At 32.6% G+C, this 16060-nt stretch overlaps 1 protein-coding gene across 1 annotated transcript in view; it reads left to right on the forward strand.

Annotated features, from left to right (window-relative positions):
* Nucleotides 1-382: 382 nt before the first annotated feature.
* The window catches only part of CEP290 (centrosomal protein 290), a gene marked incomplete at its 5' end in the record, with an annotated part of 52719 nt that continues 37041 nt past the window's right edge, over nt 383-16060 (forward strand). The window contains 17 exons of the mRNA XM_085304948.1: nt 383-452; nt 687-733; nt 1404-1547; nt 1757-1810; nt 2953-3102; nt 3483-3665; nt 4016-4105; nt 4200-4322; nt 6127-6250; nt 6988-7160; nt 8519-8681; nt 9338-9438; nt 9526-9613; nt 10093-10205; nt 13786-13870; nt 15028-15170; nt 15796-15960. Of these exons, the coding sequence (XP_085161074.1) occupies nt 383-452; nt 687-733; nt 1404-1547; nt 1757-1810; nt 2953-3102; nt 3483-3665; nt 4016-4105; nt 4200-4322; nt 6127-6250; nt 6988-7160; nt 8519-8681; nt 9338-9438; nt 9526-9613; nt 10093-10205; nt 13786-13870; nt 15028-15170; nt 15796-15960 (2016 nt within the window). The remainder of the gene's footprint in view (nt 453-686; nt 734-1403; nt 1548-1756; nt 1811-2952; nt 3103-3482; nt 3666-4015; nt 4106-4199; nt 4323-6126; nt 6251-6987; nt 7161-8518; nt 8682-9337; nt 9439-9525; nt 9614-10092; nt 10206-13785; nt 13871-15027; nt 15171-15795; nt 15961-16060) is intronic.

The following is a 16060-nucleotide window of genomic DNA, read 5'->3' on the forward strand; positions in this document are numbered from 1 at the left end:
TGAAAGCTGCAGAGGTCAACACATTGCTTTTAGAGAGGCTTTTTTAGAGATTTTTCTCAACCATATGCCTTGTGAAAGCTGCAGAGGTCAACACATTGCTTTTAGAGAGGCTTTTTTAGAGATTTTTCTCAACCATACGCCTTGGATTGTTTAGATAGATCCATAAAATAAAGGTGATATTTCAACAGCATAAAGTTCTTAACTGTCATATGACCATCAGCATAGTGAAAAAATGTAAGTGGTTAAATTTGTTTGAAGAGAGAAAATTGATTTTTTTCTGTAAATGTTTTCAGCATTTTGAACACAAGGTGTGTGGAACCATCTGTTAACTTCTGCTAATAGTAAATATTTTTTCTTTTCTTACTTACTGTTTTTTTTTCAGATGAAAACTCAAGAGGTGGAGCTGGCATTAGAGGAAGTTGAAAAAGCTGGAGAAGAACAAGCCAAATGTGGTCAGCAAGCCTTTTTTGAATAGATCTTTCATCTTTAATACTGTTTATAAATAATTCGTTAAATGCATTTGGTAGGGTTTTTTTAAGCGTAAAGAACTGAATAAAATACCAACCCTACTGAAGTCAATTGCAAATCATACTGATTCAGTGAGGTCAAATATTTATTGAGTTAACCGTTGTCATTTTACTTTTTATCTTGTCAAATAATTCAGTATTTCTGGTTTATTCTAACAGAAAATCAATTTAAAACAAAGATGATGAAGCTTGAAAATGAATTAGAGGTATGTTTTAAAATTTTATTAGTTTCTATAGTGTTGATACCTGTTATTTTGCTTTAATGAGGTTCTTTACACTTGTATTTTAATACAATATTTTATTTAAATACAATATTTAATACAATAATACAATATTTAAATACAATATTTAATATTTAAAATATTTAAAATATTTAAAAATATTTAAATACAATATTTAATACAATATTTTATTTAAAATAAAATGTGTGTGTGTGGAGGGGGCTTTTATGAATGGAAAAATAATTCCAAAGCTTGACAGATCTTCACATTTCAGTCAGGCAGCTGAAATATAAATTGATCAAAACTTGGATTTTGAATCGGACCTTTGTTTCTGACTTTTTCTATTTGAAAACAATTCGCTTCTTTTAAAGAGACATAACAGCCATACAGTTTAGTTAATTCTTTAAATTGGCTTTTTCACTAGCCTCAACTTTGCAAAGAGCTGTATGTACAGGGTTTTTTTGTTTGAATACATCCCATTTATTTTTAGTGATTTTGTTGTTGTTTTGTTTTTTGACAGAAGCTAGTGTGCCCTAGTTTGCTCTTGCTCTTGCTTTTCCTGAATATCAGTTTCAGCATCTGCTTAGTTTCTTATTCCTTTTGTTTTGAAGAAATGTGCTATATTTGTAATACTCTCTATTTTAATGCTTTTAAGATGGCACTAAGATCTGCTGGTGGTCGTGATACTCGTTTTTTACGTGATGAGATCCGCCGGCTGGAAAAACAGTTGGAACAAAAAGAGAGGGAGTTAACAGATATAGAAAAAGAATTGGAAAAAGAGAAGAAAGTTAATGAACAGGTAAGAAGGATTGTCGTTTGACATCTCTAAAGCTGTGAAGGCTCTAGAACATCCTTTGAAAGGTCAGTATTCTGAGAAGATGCTCTGCAATAAAAAATGATGAAATAGGACCACAGTGCATTCGTTTTTGATTTGTTTCTAAAGCTCTTTGTTTTCATAGCTTGTGATACTAGCAGTTTATATTAAAAAGTTTATTCGTATTGTTCTAGCTTGCTCTACGAGCTGAAGATGCAGAAAATGAAAACATCAAGTTAAGGAGAGAGGTTAGTGAAGTATTATACACATTAGCTGTTGAATCCTTGGGCTGATATACTTGCTATACTTATAACTTTCTATACTTATAAATGTATTTTTAGCATTCTATATCTATAGTTTTGGGGGTGGCATGATGTTTAATTTATTTTAGTTCATCTTCTAGGTATTGGTACAAAAATAATACGAAGTTTTAATCAGATTTTGCAAATCTATGGTACTTCTCTGTGGTGAAACTTAGCTAATTGAGGTCAAGAGCTGTCTACACTTATTTTACATAGTCATAAGATACTGTATATTAATTTTGTGGGGTCTTTTTTGAGTGTTTCATATTTTTCTTAAATGCTATTGAAAATTGATATTAGGTAAGACCTGGTTTGTTCTTGCTGTTTTTGTTTAGATTGTCCAATTGGTCAAAATAAAATTATTGTGAAAATCAAAAGTTAATGTAAGAATAAATGATAAGATAGGAGTTACCATTCTTTATGGGTTAGGTTTAGCTCAATTGGTTAGAGCATGGTGCTAATAATGCCAAGGTTGCGGGTTCAATCCCCATATGGGCCACTTATGTGAGGGTTGGACTAGATGGTCTCCAGAGTTCTCTTCCAACCTTACTGATTCTATCATTACTACCAGAATTTTTTAAAAAATCATTCTCTGAAAACATTTTCCAGCTGCCTGTTAACCCTTTAACACTTGTATTGTTCTTGGCCTCTGGCAGAATAAAATGGGCAGCAAAGGTCAAAATTATTGTTTTGGGGTAAACCTTGAAAATCATTCCTCAGATATGCCTTTTCATCCATCTAATGTGTGTGTGTGTGTATGTGCATGTGTATGTGTGTGTGTGTGTGCATGTACACATACAGGAATATGGAAGGTTCTATTTTATTTTGCCTTTATTTTGAATCCTTTTCAGTCTTCCTAAAGCTAAGATAACTTCTAATACTTTTCATACTTTCTTCTTTTGTTCTCTCCTTTTTAATCCAAAGAAAAAAAGAATAAAGAAAAAGGTGAGGCTTTTAAGTATTTAAAAACAGACTGTAGGAATTTGGATGGGCTTTGACTGTCTTAGCTCTTTGTGTTAGCTTACTAGAAAAACAGCATATTTTCAACTCTTTAAAATAGATTTAATTTTTGATTGCTTTCTGTGCAGAATGAACAATTGCGTCAGGATGTAATTGACTATCAGAGGCAAATAGATTCTCAAAAAGAAACAATTCTATCCAGAAGAGATGATTCTGATTATAGATCTCAGTTGTCCAAAAAGAACTTTGAGCTTGTCCAGTATTTGGATGAAATTCAGGTAAAATCTTATGATATTGTGTATTTATTAGACTATTACTGGCAACAGCATTTTTCACAGAGCTAGCTCAATTTATAGGTTAAATTCCATGGAGTAATGGAATTCATAATGCTAGTGCTTTGTGTAATGAGTGAACTCTACGTCTTTGAATCTGAGGGAACAGTCATTGGATTAGACAGGGAGAGATGTCTCTTTTAGAATAAACTTCTAATGTACAGCTGTTAAGATTTGTTGAAATTGATAATCCAGAGGTGGAGAACTCTGTACTGCTAATTTCTCCCTATTTGCAAGTCTTACATTTAATATAGCTATCAGTTCCTGGCTATTCAGGTGTTAAGAAGTGCATTTTTTTAAAAGCAGTTCTTTCTATGATTTTGTAGAACTTGACTGAAACTAATGAGAAGTTAGACATTCAGAACCAAGAAATGAGAAAGAATCTTGAAGAATCAGTGCAAGAAATGGAGAAGATGACTGATGAATATAACAAAATGAAACTGATTGTGCAACAATCTGATATTGTTATGGATCAGTTAAGAAAAGAGAAAGAGCAGTATAGATTTCAAGTAAGAACTAACTTTTATATTATTAAGAGATGTTACAATTTTGTAGGATAAAGTTTTACTGTCATTATTTAGCTTAAATTCAGAAATATTCAACATATTCAGTTAAAAACACATGCTCTACTGCAAAAAATCCCCATACTCTTTAAATTTGATGCAAATATTAAGAACTTGATAGCAGATTACAAAATATTTTCATACAAAATGTTAGTCATACTCTTCTTAGAGTCATAATCTTGTTGTTAAAATGCTAATTGTTAAGTTGTATGTATTAAGTGTGATATGTTTATGCGCATGCAGTGATTGAACAAAACATTTTTGTGATATGATGATGATCCAAATGGCATTTATAGGTTCAGGAGCTTTCAGATCAGCTGAAGGCAAAGAATGAGGAAGACGATCCACTCATGGCAGCTGTAAATGCAAAAGTTGAAGAATGGAAGGTACTTGGTGATAATTTGATTAATTTTTAATACCTTTTTGATTCCTTTCAGAAATTATTTCAAGTGTTCTGATGATATTTTATCTTATTTGCAGAAAATCTTGGCTTCAAAAGATGATGAACTTTTAGAGTATCAGCAAAAGTTGTTTAACTTGAAAGAGAAAATGAAAATGGCCCAACTTGATGTTGACAGAAACAATGTAATGGCCCTTCAGCAGGTACTATCTGTGTGAGCATGCTCACATACACACACATGTGCATACGCACACACATACATATAAAATATTGTTTGTGAAGTATACTGCTGAATGAATACATTATGCAGATTTTGTGTTTTGCAAATATCAGAATATGCATGTTAATCGTTTGAAAACTTCTTTTTTGGTAGGTATGAAGTGAACTTTTCATGACTGATTTTGTTACTTTCATATTTATCTTGTCTAATCATTGCTTTAATATTTAAGCATATAGAATTTAATGTTGCTAAATTAAAGATTAGTTTCTGGCTTTTAAACATTTGTTGGTCAAGGAAGAGTTATAACTTAACCAGCAGTTAACCTGCTATGTTTCTTTGTCCCACCTGTGACAAACCAGTAAGTCTGTGATTCAGGCCATTACAAAGCTAACTGAATTTAAGTGTCTCTTAATTTAATTCAGAGTTAGAACAGTTGTTTAAAATTTTTAGTTTCCTCATTTTCATCTTCAAAAGCTTTTTAAGAGAAGAAAACCTTTGGGAACTCTGAAATGTAGGTTATGGAAAACATAGTTGCATGACTCCAGGATGATTTCCTAGCTTGCTTCATATTTTTGAATAAATATATCATAATGACATATTTGAGCCTTCATAGACTGAGCAGTATGGTGAGATAAATTTATGCAGCATTCCAAAACTAGGAACCAGTAGGTTTTCAGGAAGGGGGAAAAAAAGGTACAAAACAGACTCTGATTATTTTAAGAGGAAAGCAGCTGAAAACTAGTTCTTACAAGCAGTCATAGAGTCTATTTTTAGCTGTCTAGATGGCTGTACAAATTGCTTTTTTGGATGGTGGTCATTAATGTGCCACTTAGTTTTGTGGAAATAAGCACATTTTTAAACCAAATACTTAAATTATGTTACTGCATTATCCATTCAAAATGGACTGAAGGTTGTTGAAATTTAATGTATATTTACGTTTTAAAGGGTTGTTTTTCCTCCTTGTAACGTTAGAATCATTTTAGCTTTAGATTTGTAATATGGTTATGTTTGTCCTCCAAGAAAACCTAAGCTTTGGTTTTTGGAATAATGCTGTAAAACAAAGTCAGCTGCTCTTGAGATTTTTACATTACAGTTATTTTCTGTAACTTTTTTTTGAAATCTTTTTTTTAATACTGTTTCGTTTATTACAGAAAAAATAAAGCTTCCTTTAATATTTCCAAAGTTCATGTATCAGCTCAGAAATAGTATCATATCAATAGAAATCACTTTCACAGTCTTATATGTACTTATATGTGTGAATGCACGCAGAGCAAGATGAAGTACAAATTCTTAAAAGTTAGATAACTTGCTGAAAGGCAGTCATGCGGTACAGACATAAGAGATGTCATGTGTGACAGATCATTAGTCTTTCCAATATTGAATTTGTGTATCTCAGTTCCCACCAGCAATTGTTCATGAGGAAGCCTTAAGAAACCTGTATAGTCTGAAATTGTCCATCATATATTTACTTAATTCTGACTTACAGAACTGTTCCATTTAAAATTGATAAAATAAAATACTGCCTTAATGTGGTTGTATTCTCGAATGATTTATTTTTACTGTTTTTCTTTTATTTTTGCTGCTTTGCCTTTATATACCCAACTTCTAGATAGTATCTGAGCTCTATGTTGTAAGTACAATATATTTGCTTTTTTCCTAATTTTTTTTATAATAGCTATTTTTAAAATTTTCATTTACTTTTGAAGAAATGTGGTGTTCTATGTTGGTAGTTTGCCTATCAGTAAAGAAGAATTTCTTTAATGAACTTTTCTCTTTTGTTTTGGTAGGGTATGCAAGAACGAGATGCTCAGATAAGATTGCTTACAGAGCAAGTTGAACAATATACCAAAGAAATGGAAAAAAATGCATTTATTATTGAGGAATTGAAAAACGAACTCCAAAAAGATAAAGGTGATAACGACTATGCTATCCCTCTAACCCGTATAAGGGAAGGCAGACCTGTCAGCCTGACAAAACCCAAATCACAGAATCAGTAAGGTTGGAAGGGACCTCTGGAGATCATCTGTGAAGGTCATCTAGTCCAACCTCCCAAAGATTTCTTGATGCTGGTTCCACTGAGGCTTGAAGCCAGGACCTTTAGCATGTAAAGCAGATATGATAACCACTACACTATCCCTCTACAGAGTAAAGTAAAAAATCACCAATTTACTGGGTCTATTCTTTACTCTTTAGGAATCTTGAATATATTTGGAGTATTGGAGCAATATGAATCTAAATTTTTTTTTTGCCATTTCCATTTGTCAGACTTTGGAGAGTAGCTTAAGTTTGTTCACAGTACTTCAGTTGGCTTTAGGGTAATACAGTGCCTAATAGTAAAACTATTCCAGGTCTTTACAGGGTTAAAACATACTGTACTGTAAAAGCATCACTGTAAAGACTTGCATTTAAGTACTAGTATCTAATTCAAAATAATTCTGATGCCCATTATGTGTACTTATTTCTTGTAAGGGTTGTTTGTATGAATAATAAATAAAGCTCTTATCTGAAGTCTTTTGTAATTACCTGATTAAAAGAGCAGAAAATGAAGACCACCTTATAACAGCCTCTGAAATGTTTTTTGCATGCTCAATTGCTGATAGAGAGAATTCTTGTTTTAACTGTAAACAGATGAAGGTTTTTCTTTCCAGGTCTCTCATCTCTTGCTCAGCAGAATCGTATTGGAGAAATGCAAGAAAAGTTAAAACTTCTAGAAGAGAGAACTAAGGAGGCTGAGAAATCAGCAGAATTAGCAGAAGCAGATGCCAGAGAAAAGGACAAAGAACTCATTGAGGCTCTGAAGCGAATGAGAGACTATGAACTGGTAAACAGTTTGTCAGAGTGGACAGGGTATTTCATCATGTTTTTAGCAGATCATTTTGTCCTTGACTTTTTTTTTTTTTTTTGTAGACTAACTTCTAATTAGTAATTAAACAAATGACTTCTAATGCTGTTTATTCTTTGATAATACCTTTAACGGTGTATGATTGTGTGCAGTGTGTCAATTTTAACATTGATACGAGCTTACAGATTAATAGTAATTGCGTGGTCAAGGTGATCTATTGAACGATCACTACGTAACATAAGAGGACTCTATTTAGAAATACAAGGAGAAAATCAGTTAAGAAAATAAAGTTGTACTTAGGTACAAAATAATGAGGTTATCTTTTGTCAAAGAAATGAGAGGAATGTAAAAGTGACAATTATAGTGTTATATATAATATATTAATATACTATATAATATTTATATTGTGTTAAATTAGTAGTTGTTACCAACATTTGTTTAACAAGCTAAAATATTCTGCAAGTTTATGCCCTTACCCTATGCATCTTTGCAAAACTTACTGTATGATTAACGTTTAGATGATATATTCCTAGTGTATTAAAAAAAAAAAAAAACTTGCATTTAGCTTGTATTGCTCTGTGGTATTTATCTTCAAGGAAGAGAATTTTTCAGTAACCATATTTTAAATCAACTATTCATAAAAGCACTGAGTATGATCAGTACTCACTCTGAAAAGACAGTTTGTAGGATCTGCATTTATTCGGTAACTGTTTTCACACTAAACTGTAGAATAGTGAAATAGCTTGAAGAATATTTTTGTTATTAAAGATTCAATGATTTATTGATACAAAAAGTAAATTCTTTAAACTGTAATCACATTCCTCAAAAACTTAGCTGGACAGTTGGGTAGCATACAAAAATGTCATTAATAGTAAAATTTGCATCCAGGATCTGTGGTAAAGGTATTCTGGAATTCAGTAAGATTGAATATCTTGGCTTTCTTTAACACAATCATGAAAAAGCAAAGATAGGTATAGCATGTTTTCCTGAACTTTGTTTGCATAAAAAGATGGACATTGTAGTTAGAAAGTACCAAATACTATGATCAAAAAAATTAATATTCTTTAGTGGACATTGAATCAGGCCTGTCAAGAGGATGAACTAATTTTAATCTTGATAGTTTTCTGAAAGAACCTCTTCACTTAACTGTTGTCTTTCTGTTGTGTATCTCAGGTCTTCTATGTTTGTTAACATAAATTTTGAATCATAGTAATTGCTTGCTAAACTTGTTATTTTCAATTACTATCATCAATAATGATGAAATACAGATTTGAAATTTATTTTCTTCCATGTTGTGTTTGTTGTTTCCTTTTTAATTCTCAATTGAGTTTTTACAGGGAATATATGGTTTGGAAGAAGCTGTTGCTGAAATAAAAGATTTAAAAAAGCAAACCAAAATACGAGATCATGAGATTGAAATATTAATTAAGGAAGTCAATAAACTTGAACTTAAAATAAATGATATTCTTGATGAAAATGAAGAACTTAGGGAACGTTTAGGTATGCGATATCCATTAAGTTTACAATTATTCATTGTGTGAAAATTGAAATAACATTAGTGGAAATCTTTAGCAAGTTAACTACTTCAGAATAATTTTGTACGTTCTGCTAATATTTGCAAGTAGTTTATTTAGTTAGGATAAACTGCATAACTGCACATAACTAAAGTTGGTAAACATTGCTTTGACTGAGGAGAGCAGGAGAATAGGGTTTGCAGTGCTTTTGTTATTTTTGATTGTTCTTTGACTGTATGTTAATCCATTTCATAAAATAATAATTTGAATTCATGACATATCGATGTTGTAATGCTAGATGGAAAAACGTAGAGGAAAGTTTGGAAGGGGTTACTTATGTTTAGGTTCTCTTGCAGAAAAATATATTTAATTTTATGTAGCATTTTATTGCATTTTGTTTTTTGAGTAGTTAAAGTATGTTTTTTTATGATTCTATTGTGTACAGCATAACATATATATACACACACACACACTATATATATATAATATGTGCATATATAAAATATACATTTTCAGCCATCAGCATGTTTTTTATTTGACTAATTGTATTCTTATTTAAATGAGTTATATACTGATAACCACCTACATTAATTTAAATGTTCCTTTTTAATGAATAACTATACAGCATATACTGTGTTTCAGGCCTTGAACCCAAGACAATGATTGATTTAAATGAATTCAGAAACAGCAAAACACTAAAACAGCAGCAGTATAGAGCTGAAAACCAGATTCTTCTGAAAGAGGCAAGTGATGAATCCTATTTTTATGCAAGAGTGTTAAAAATGTATTTGAACAAAATTAAATACTGATCTGAGAATAATAATTTGCAGATTGAAAGACTGGAAGAAGAAAGAATTGAACTGAAAAAACAGATTCGTAGTTTGGCCCAGGAGAAAGGGAAAAGAGCGGCAACATTAGGTAGGGTATTTTTTCTATTATAAATACTATTTTTTCAAAACTATTCTGTCTAGGCTTATTAGTTTAACTACATTACATTTCCTGATATGTTTAAATTACAAGGCTAAATACTTGTTGCCGAGTCTGTAGGAAGATACGAGTGCCTTTGTATTTTCATAGTCTTGACAGCCCAGTAGCTTTTTGACTTGTGATGGCTAATAAAAGCATCACTAAGAGCAGTGCCAATGGCTTGTATTTCTTAGGTAGAGGATGGTCTAGTCAGGATTAGCAGTAAATCTGTATAATAGATCTTCATCAAAAAGTTTGGAATTTCAGTTTTGTGCCACCTAGGGAAATATCACTTGCTCAGATGGGCCGGTTTACAACTCCTTACTCTGCAGGTAGAAAAGCAAAACTGAGATCCGTGACTTGGAATATATTCCCTTCTTTGGAGGCTAGTTAAAAAAATTCATACTACTTTTACATTTATTTGTAATTAGGCTTGGATGCTGGTGATGTGCAGATGGCCGACACCTGTACTGAAGAAAAGTGGACAGATAAAAGGAAGTTGGATTTCTTAAACACAGATAATCTTGCTGAAGTAAAAGCAAAGGTAGGTTCATAAGGCAAGTACAGAAGCATTTATTGTATTTCTGTCTCAAAAATATTATTGTTTGTAAGTATTTGCTCAACTGTTTCTCTGAATGATTTTATTAACTGTTTTTAAAAAATCCTGAGTTAATCACTTACAATTATTTGGGAACGCTAATGAACATTGTTTATTTTTCTGTGAATACAGGCTAGTGGCTCATATAACCTGGAAAGGAGAAACACATTTGCAGATAGAGAAGCATCAGTTAGCCCTTTAAAGTCACAGAAGGATATATCTGAAGATAGTAAGGCCTTAGGAAATCTATCTCTAAGAATTTCTGGAATACTTCAGAATTCTGATTACTTGGAAAAAAATGGAAATACATCTTTACTTCAGTTAGGTTCAGAAAGTGTGACAGAGTTGCAACTAGTAAATGACAACTGTAATTCTGAAGCTCTCAGCATAAAAGAGATTTTTATATCACCAGAGCTACAATTTACACAGGCACCAGCGATAACAGATACAACAGTCAATAGAGAGTCATCAAAAAACTTAAAATCAGACTACTCAGGTGCATGCTCTGCTTCTCAGAGAGTGAGGCAAACCTCAGAGGTGAATAACCAAAATTATGGAAACACAGCATCTTTTCAGAATCAAGTATCCATAACTTCTAATTCAGAACAAACAAGTCCAGAAGATTTTTGTGTAGGAATATCGCTTAGCCAAAAATCTGCATTTTTTTGCGAATCTGTTATTGCAAAACCAGAAACACAGTATAAGTCACAAATAATGATGTGGACGGATAAGCAGGACTGCTCACAAGTAAAGTTTTCTGATTTCCAAATTGACTTACAAGAAGACAGAGAAGGAGATAAATGCCTAACAGAATTGTTGCAGGTAAAAAATATGGAAAGTAGACTTGAAAATGAACAGTCAGAACACTCAAGTCAAGTAGATCCTGTTGAGAATCTCATAGAGCAATTGAGGAGGGAATTAGCCTTTCTTAGGTCACAGGTGAGGCACTTTTATAATATATTTACAATTTGGTTGTCTGTTGTGATTATTTAGAAGATGCATTCAAAACAGAAAATAAAAATGTGTTATTTAGCTTCAACTTTATTAATCAGAGCTACAGGATGCTTCTAAAAGAAATGGCATGTTGTATTTTTAGAATAAAAATGTCTTCAAGTCACTATTTTGCAGTTTATTTGTCAATGGAGGATTGAAAAATGTATGCATACATGCATTTTCATTTTGGCTGTGAAAAATTTTGTGCAATGCAGATGTCTGCACACACGCAGATGGGTAAGAAAATAGAACAGTTTTTATTCTATAATCTTACGGGTATCTACATGAACAAAATACTTAATTTCCTCCTCATCATTTGCATCTCATACCAAGTCAAATTATCACATTAGTATTTTTAACAGGAACACAGTTTAAGGAAAATTTATTTTAAATTATTTTAAATACACAGAGACGTATCACGATAACTTACAGTAGTTGCTTGAATGAAATAGGGATTGAATCAGTTCTTTGATCTGAAAGATAGAAGATTGCTCTGCCAGGTGACAAAGAGAATATATATCTGTTCTAAGAACAAAAAAATTTCTAATGAAAAATTCTGTTTTTTATTAAAATTGAACAGAATTTCTAATGATTGTTAAAAACAGGTTGATTTCAGGATGCTTGCTATGTTTTCCTTTATTCATGTGGTAAATCATATCAGAAAATTACTCACTGTTACCTTCCTAAACTGGTACTTTGAGAAAGAGTTCCAATTTTCTGTATAGTGCAGGACGTTGTTTTGGTTGCTAGAGATATATGTATGGATCAAACCAAGCTCTTGAAGGTCGAGGGAGGTGATCCTGTCTCTCTACTCAGCCCTGAGGAGGCCTCGTCTCGAGTACTGTGTCCAGTTCTGGGTTCCTCAGTACCAGAGAGACATGGAGCTACTGGAGAGAGTGCAGCGTAGGGCTACGAGGATGATCCGAGGGCTGGAGCACCTGCCCTACGAGGAACGGCTGCGAGAGCTGGGCCTCTTCAGCCTGGGGAAGAGAAGACTGAGGGGGGGGGATCTTAGAAGTCCCTGAAGAGAGGCTGTCAAGGAGACAGGGACAAACTCTTTTCAGTTGTCCCATGTGACAGGACAAGAGGCAATGGGCAGAAATTGAAGCACAGGTTGCTTGAATTGAAGTTCCACCTGATTGTGAGCGGGAATTTCTTCCCTGTGAGAGTGATGGAGCACTGGCACAGGTTTCCCAGAGAGGTTGTGGAGTCTCCTCTGGAGATCTTCAAGGCCCCCCTAGATGCACCCCTGTCTAACATGTTGTAGGTGACCCTGCTGAGCGGGGAAGTTGGACTAGATGATCTCCAGAGGTCCCTTCCAACCTTACTGATTCTGTGATTCTATAATATTCTGAAAGTCTGTGCAAGCATGTAGCTGTCTCAAGCTGATGTTCCTACTGCAGCATGAAATATGAACACATATTTCACCATATGTTGTTACATAGGACTTACCTTATGTAATTATTCCAGTAAGTCCATCTCTAATGCTGTTGCTTTTTGGTTAGGTGAATCCTATGTAGGCTGGGAAGTTTTTATGCAAGCATACTCTAATTTTCTGAAAAAAAGTAGGATTGGAATATTAGATGGCTAAAATAGTATGTTGAATGGAGCTAGAGATCTGTGTATCATTTGGAAGAAACTAACGAAGGATGTGATGAAGAAATGCTTTTGGGTTATCATCTCCATTCCTGTAACCATAGTGTTTTCCATCTTTAACTGAAATGTCTTAGGACTGTGATAAAATTTTCTGAGCTTACAAAACTATTCCTCTAGCTGAGCTATGTAATCGACCAGAGGAAAGTACATGTCTGTAAACATGTTTTTTTTTTTTTTTTTTTTTTTTTTTTTTTTTTTTTTACAACTATATGTCAGTCTTTTCATGCTACAGGAGTATGCTTCTAAGTAATGATTCCTTTTAAAATACTGTGCTAACCAAGCTGCAGAATGAATAGTACCTACTAATTATATTTTCAGTAAAACAAACAAACAAACAAACAAACAAAACTTATTATAGAAATCTTGGAAATACAACTATGTATGAGTAAATGGAGATAGAATCATGTACTAATATTTTTACTGTTTCTTCAGAATGAGCAGATATCCAGAGATTTGTTGGCCAAGAATATGCTAAATAGATATACTCAATTAAAGTCTGAAAGATGCAGAAGCCAGGCAGTGCAGGTAGTACAAGGTTTTAAAACAAGTTTATGGAGATAGGATAAATGTTTATATAAAAGTTTATTCCTAACTTTTGTACTTTTTTATGATGATTTTGTTGCTGTGAAGATGAGATTGCTAGATTATTGCCTTCTATATTGGTTCATATTGCTTCATACTTAGTTCTCATTTTGGTTCATATACTAGCTAATTTCACTATATATATTGACTATATATGGATTAACAATATTTACAAGCATTTACTCATATTTAAAAAAGAAATTTTTTAACCATAGAGTCTTAATGAGAATTCTAATAGTAGTATACCTGAATTACAATTTTTAACTTTAATTCTTTTTTCTTTTCTTTTCTTTAGAATGAGTATCTTGCAAACGAATTAAGTGAGAGAGAGAGAGATTTGGAAAAAAACAGGACCGTAATTGTCAAATTTCAATCTAAATGTAAGTTACAAATTTTTTAAAAAGTAGGGAATGCTATCAGGTTCCTGCAGGGAATTTGTTTATTTGTGCTTTCTGTTTGTGATTGTGACCACAAACCTCTGTCTTTACATGCAATCTCTGTTTTAAATGGTATTTGCTTTGGTATCTTCTACACCAATTGCATTTTCTGTGTACATAAAAGGTGGGTTTATGTATGTATGTGTGTGTATATATATATATATATATATATATGTATGTGTGTATATATATATATGTATTCATCCTAAAACTATTAAACTACAATTTTTTTCTTCTTGTATCAGAACTAGGAAAAGCCTCGAATCTGTGAGTGATCCATGTTATAACAACCATACAATTTATTTGCTGAATTTCTGTGCTTTGCTGGCTCCAAGAAAGTGTTTGGAAATCAAACCCATTTGCTACTTACGTAAATGCAAGTGTTAGCTGAGGTGTGCTGCTTGCGAACTCTGAAATAAAAACAATATACATTTCTCTAGACAAAATCTCAATGTTTCCTGGAAAATGTGAATTCTAAAAAGACATCTTGACTTTTCAAAATAGGTCTGATGAAGCTGTTCAAACCACCCAAAATCTTGCAGTTCACTGCTGGGTCTTCAGTGCAGCTCTTGAAATTTTTTGTTTTAATTTCCAGACTTCTTGCTCTGTGTTGAAAACTCTGGAATTACACTCAGAGATTAATGGTGACAGGAAAATTATGTCATGAGAGTCCTAATTACAGTAAAGTAATTTAAATATTCTATCCTCCCACTCTGCAGCAGGAAATCAGTCAGTCCCTGTGTACCTCATTGTTACACCCAGACATTTCCAAGATGACCACATTCATGATAGCTGACGGCACACAGGCTACTGAAGTGAACAAAATAGCAGAAAACACTGAAGGCTAGAAGGTTCAATAAAGTCAGCATGTTTCCATGAACCATTTCAGTATTGTTGAATTGTTCCTTCTCCAGCAAAATATGCTCTGTGGAATTTCTAGCAGCTCTACTTTTAACTTCCTAGTTGGATATTTCTCTATATAATACAAGCAATTTTCTCTTTTATATATCAAATCAACAGGTATTATGATGAAACATCCTAGGAAACTGTAACTCATTTTTTAGTATTTTTTTTAGACACATACACAATTTTTATTACAGTAAAAGAATTATCAGAAGAGAATAAACAACTTGAACAAGGAATGAAAGAAATATTACAAGCTGTCAAGGAAATACAGAAGGATCCCAGTATGAAGGGAGAAGAAACAGCCTTAATAATCCCAAGTCTGGATCGTTTAGTTAATGTAAGTTTGCATTTTCATGTGTTATTTGGCTTTATAGGATTTTTAGTTTTTTTTTTTTTTTTTTTAATCTTCAAATACTGAGTTACTCTATAACTTAATGGTAGCTGGATATACTTCACTATTTGTATGAGTGAGACTGTGTTCTTTGGCATAACTTTAAAAATGCAGACAAAAATATGCTACAGCAACAAAAAGAGATCACCAACAAAGAAATACAAGTATATGTTCTCAAACTGGATAATATAAAAGTGTCTTAGGCAACTTAATATTCCAGACCAAAAAGCTAAGGGCAAAAAGTTCAGACAAAGTTCCAAACAAAAAGTTCATCTACATTTCCTTTATCGGTATTGGACCTGCAGGAAATGTTTGATAAAAGTACTTAATTCAAACGTGTTACTGAAAAACATCTATATATGTACAGGAGAATCTGATTATTTAAATCACAGTGTCTGGTAAATACATTGTCAGCAAGCTTGTAAGTAGGATAAAAAAATAAAATCTCATACATTTTGCATAAAACTCCAACTTCATTTAGGTTAAGCTGGAGACCTCCAGTCTATTACAAAAGAACACAACTTTTCTGTGTTTTTTCTATTTTGTGTTAATTAAATATTTACTGCATTAGGCAATTGAGTCAAGGAATGCAGAGGGAATCTTTGATGTCAGTGTGCACCTGAAAGCTCAGGTTGACCAGCTTACAGGACGAAATGAAGAATTAAGGCAGGAACTGAAACAGACTCGGAAGGAGGCAACAGATCTCTCCAATCAGTTGGCAAATGCAAATGAAAAGGTATACTTATAAGGAACTTATTTTGTATTTGAAAAGCAGGTGCAGTGATAATTTAGAACAAAAACATATATGAATTATTAGATTTATCTTAACATGAGAG

Source organism: Rhea americana, unplaced genomic scaffold (genome assembly GCF_003343005.1).
Source record: "Rhea americana isolate MKP2758 unplaced genomic scaffold, rheAme1 scaffold_214, whole genome shotgun sequence".
Lineage (NCBI taxonomy): Eukaryota > Metazoa > Chordata > Aves > Rheiformes > Rheidae > Rhea > Rhea americana.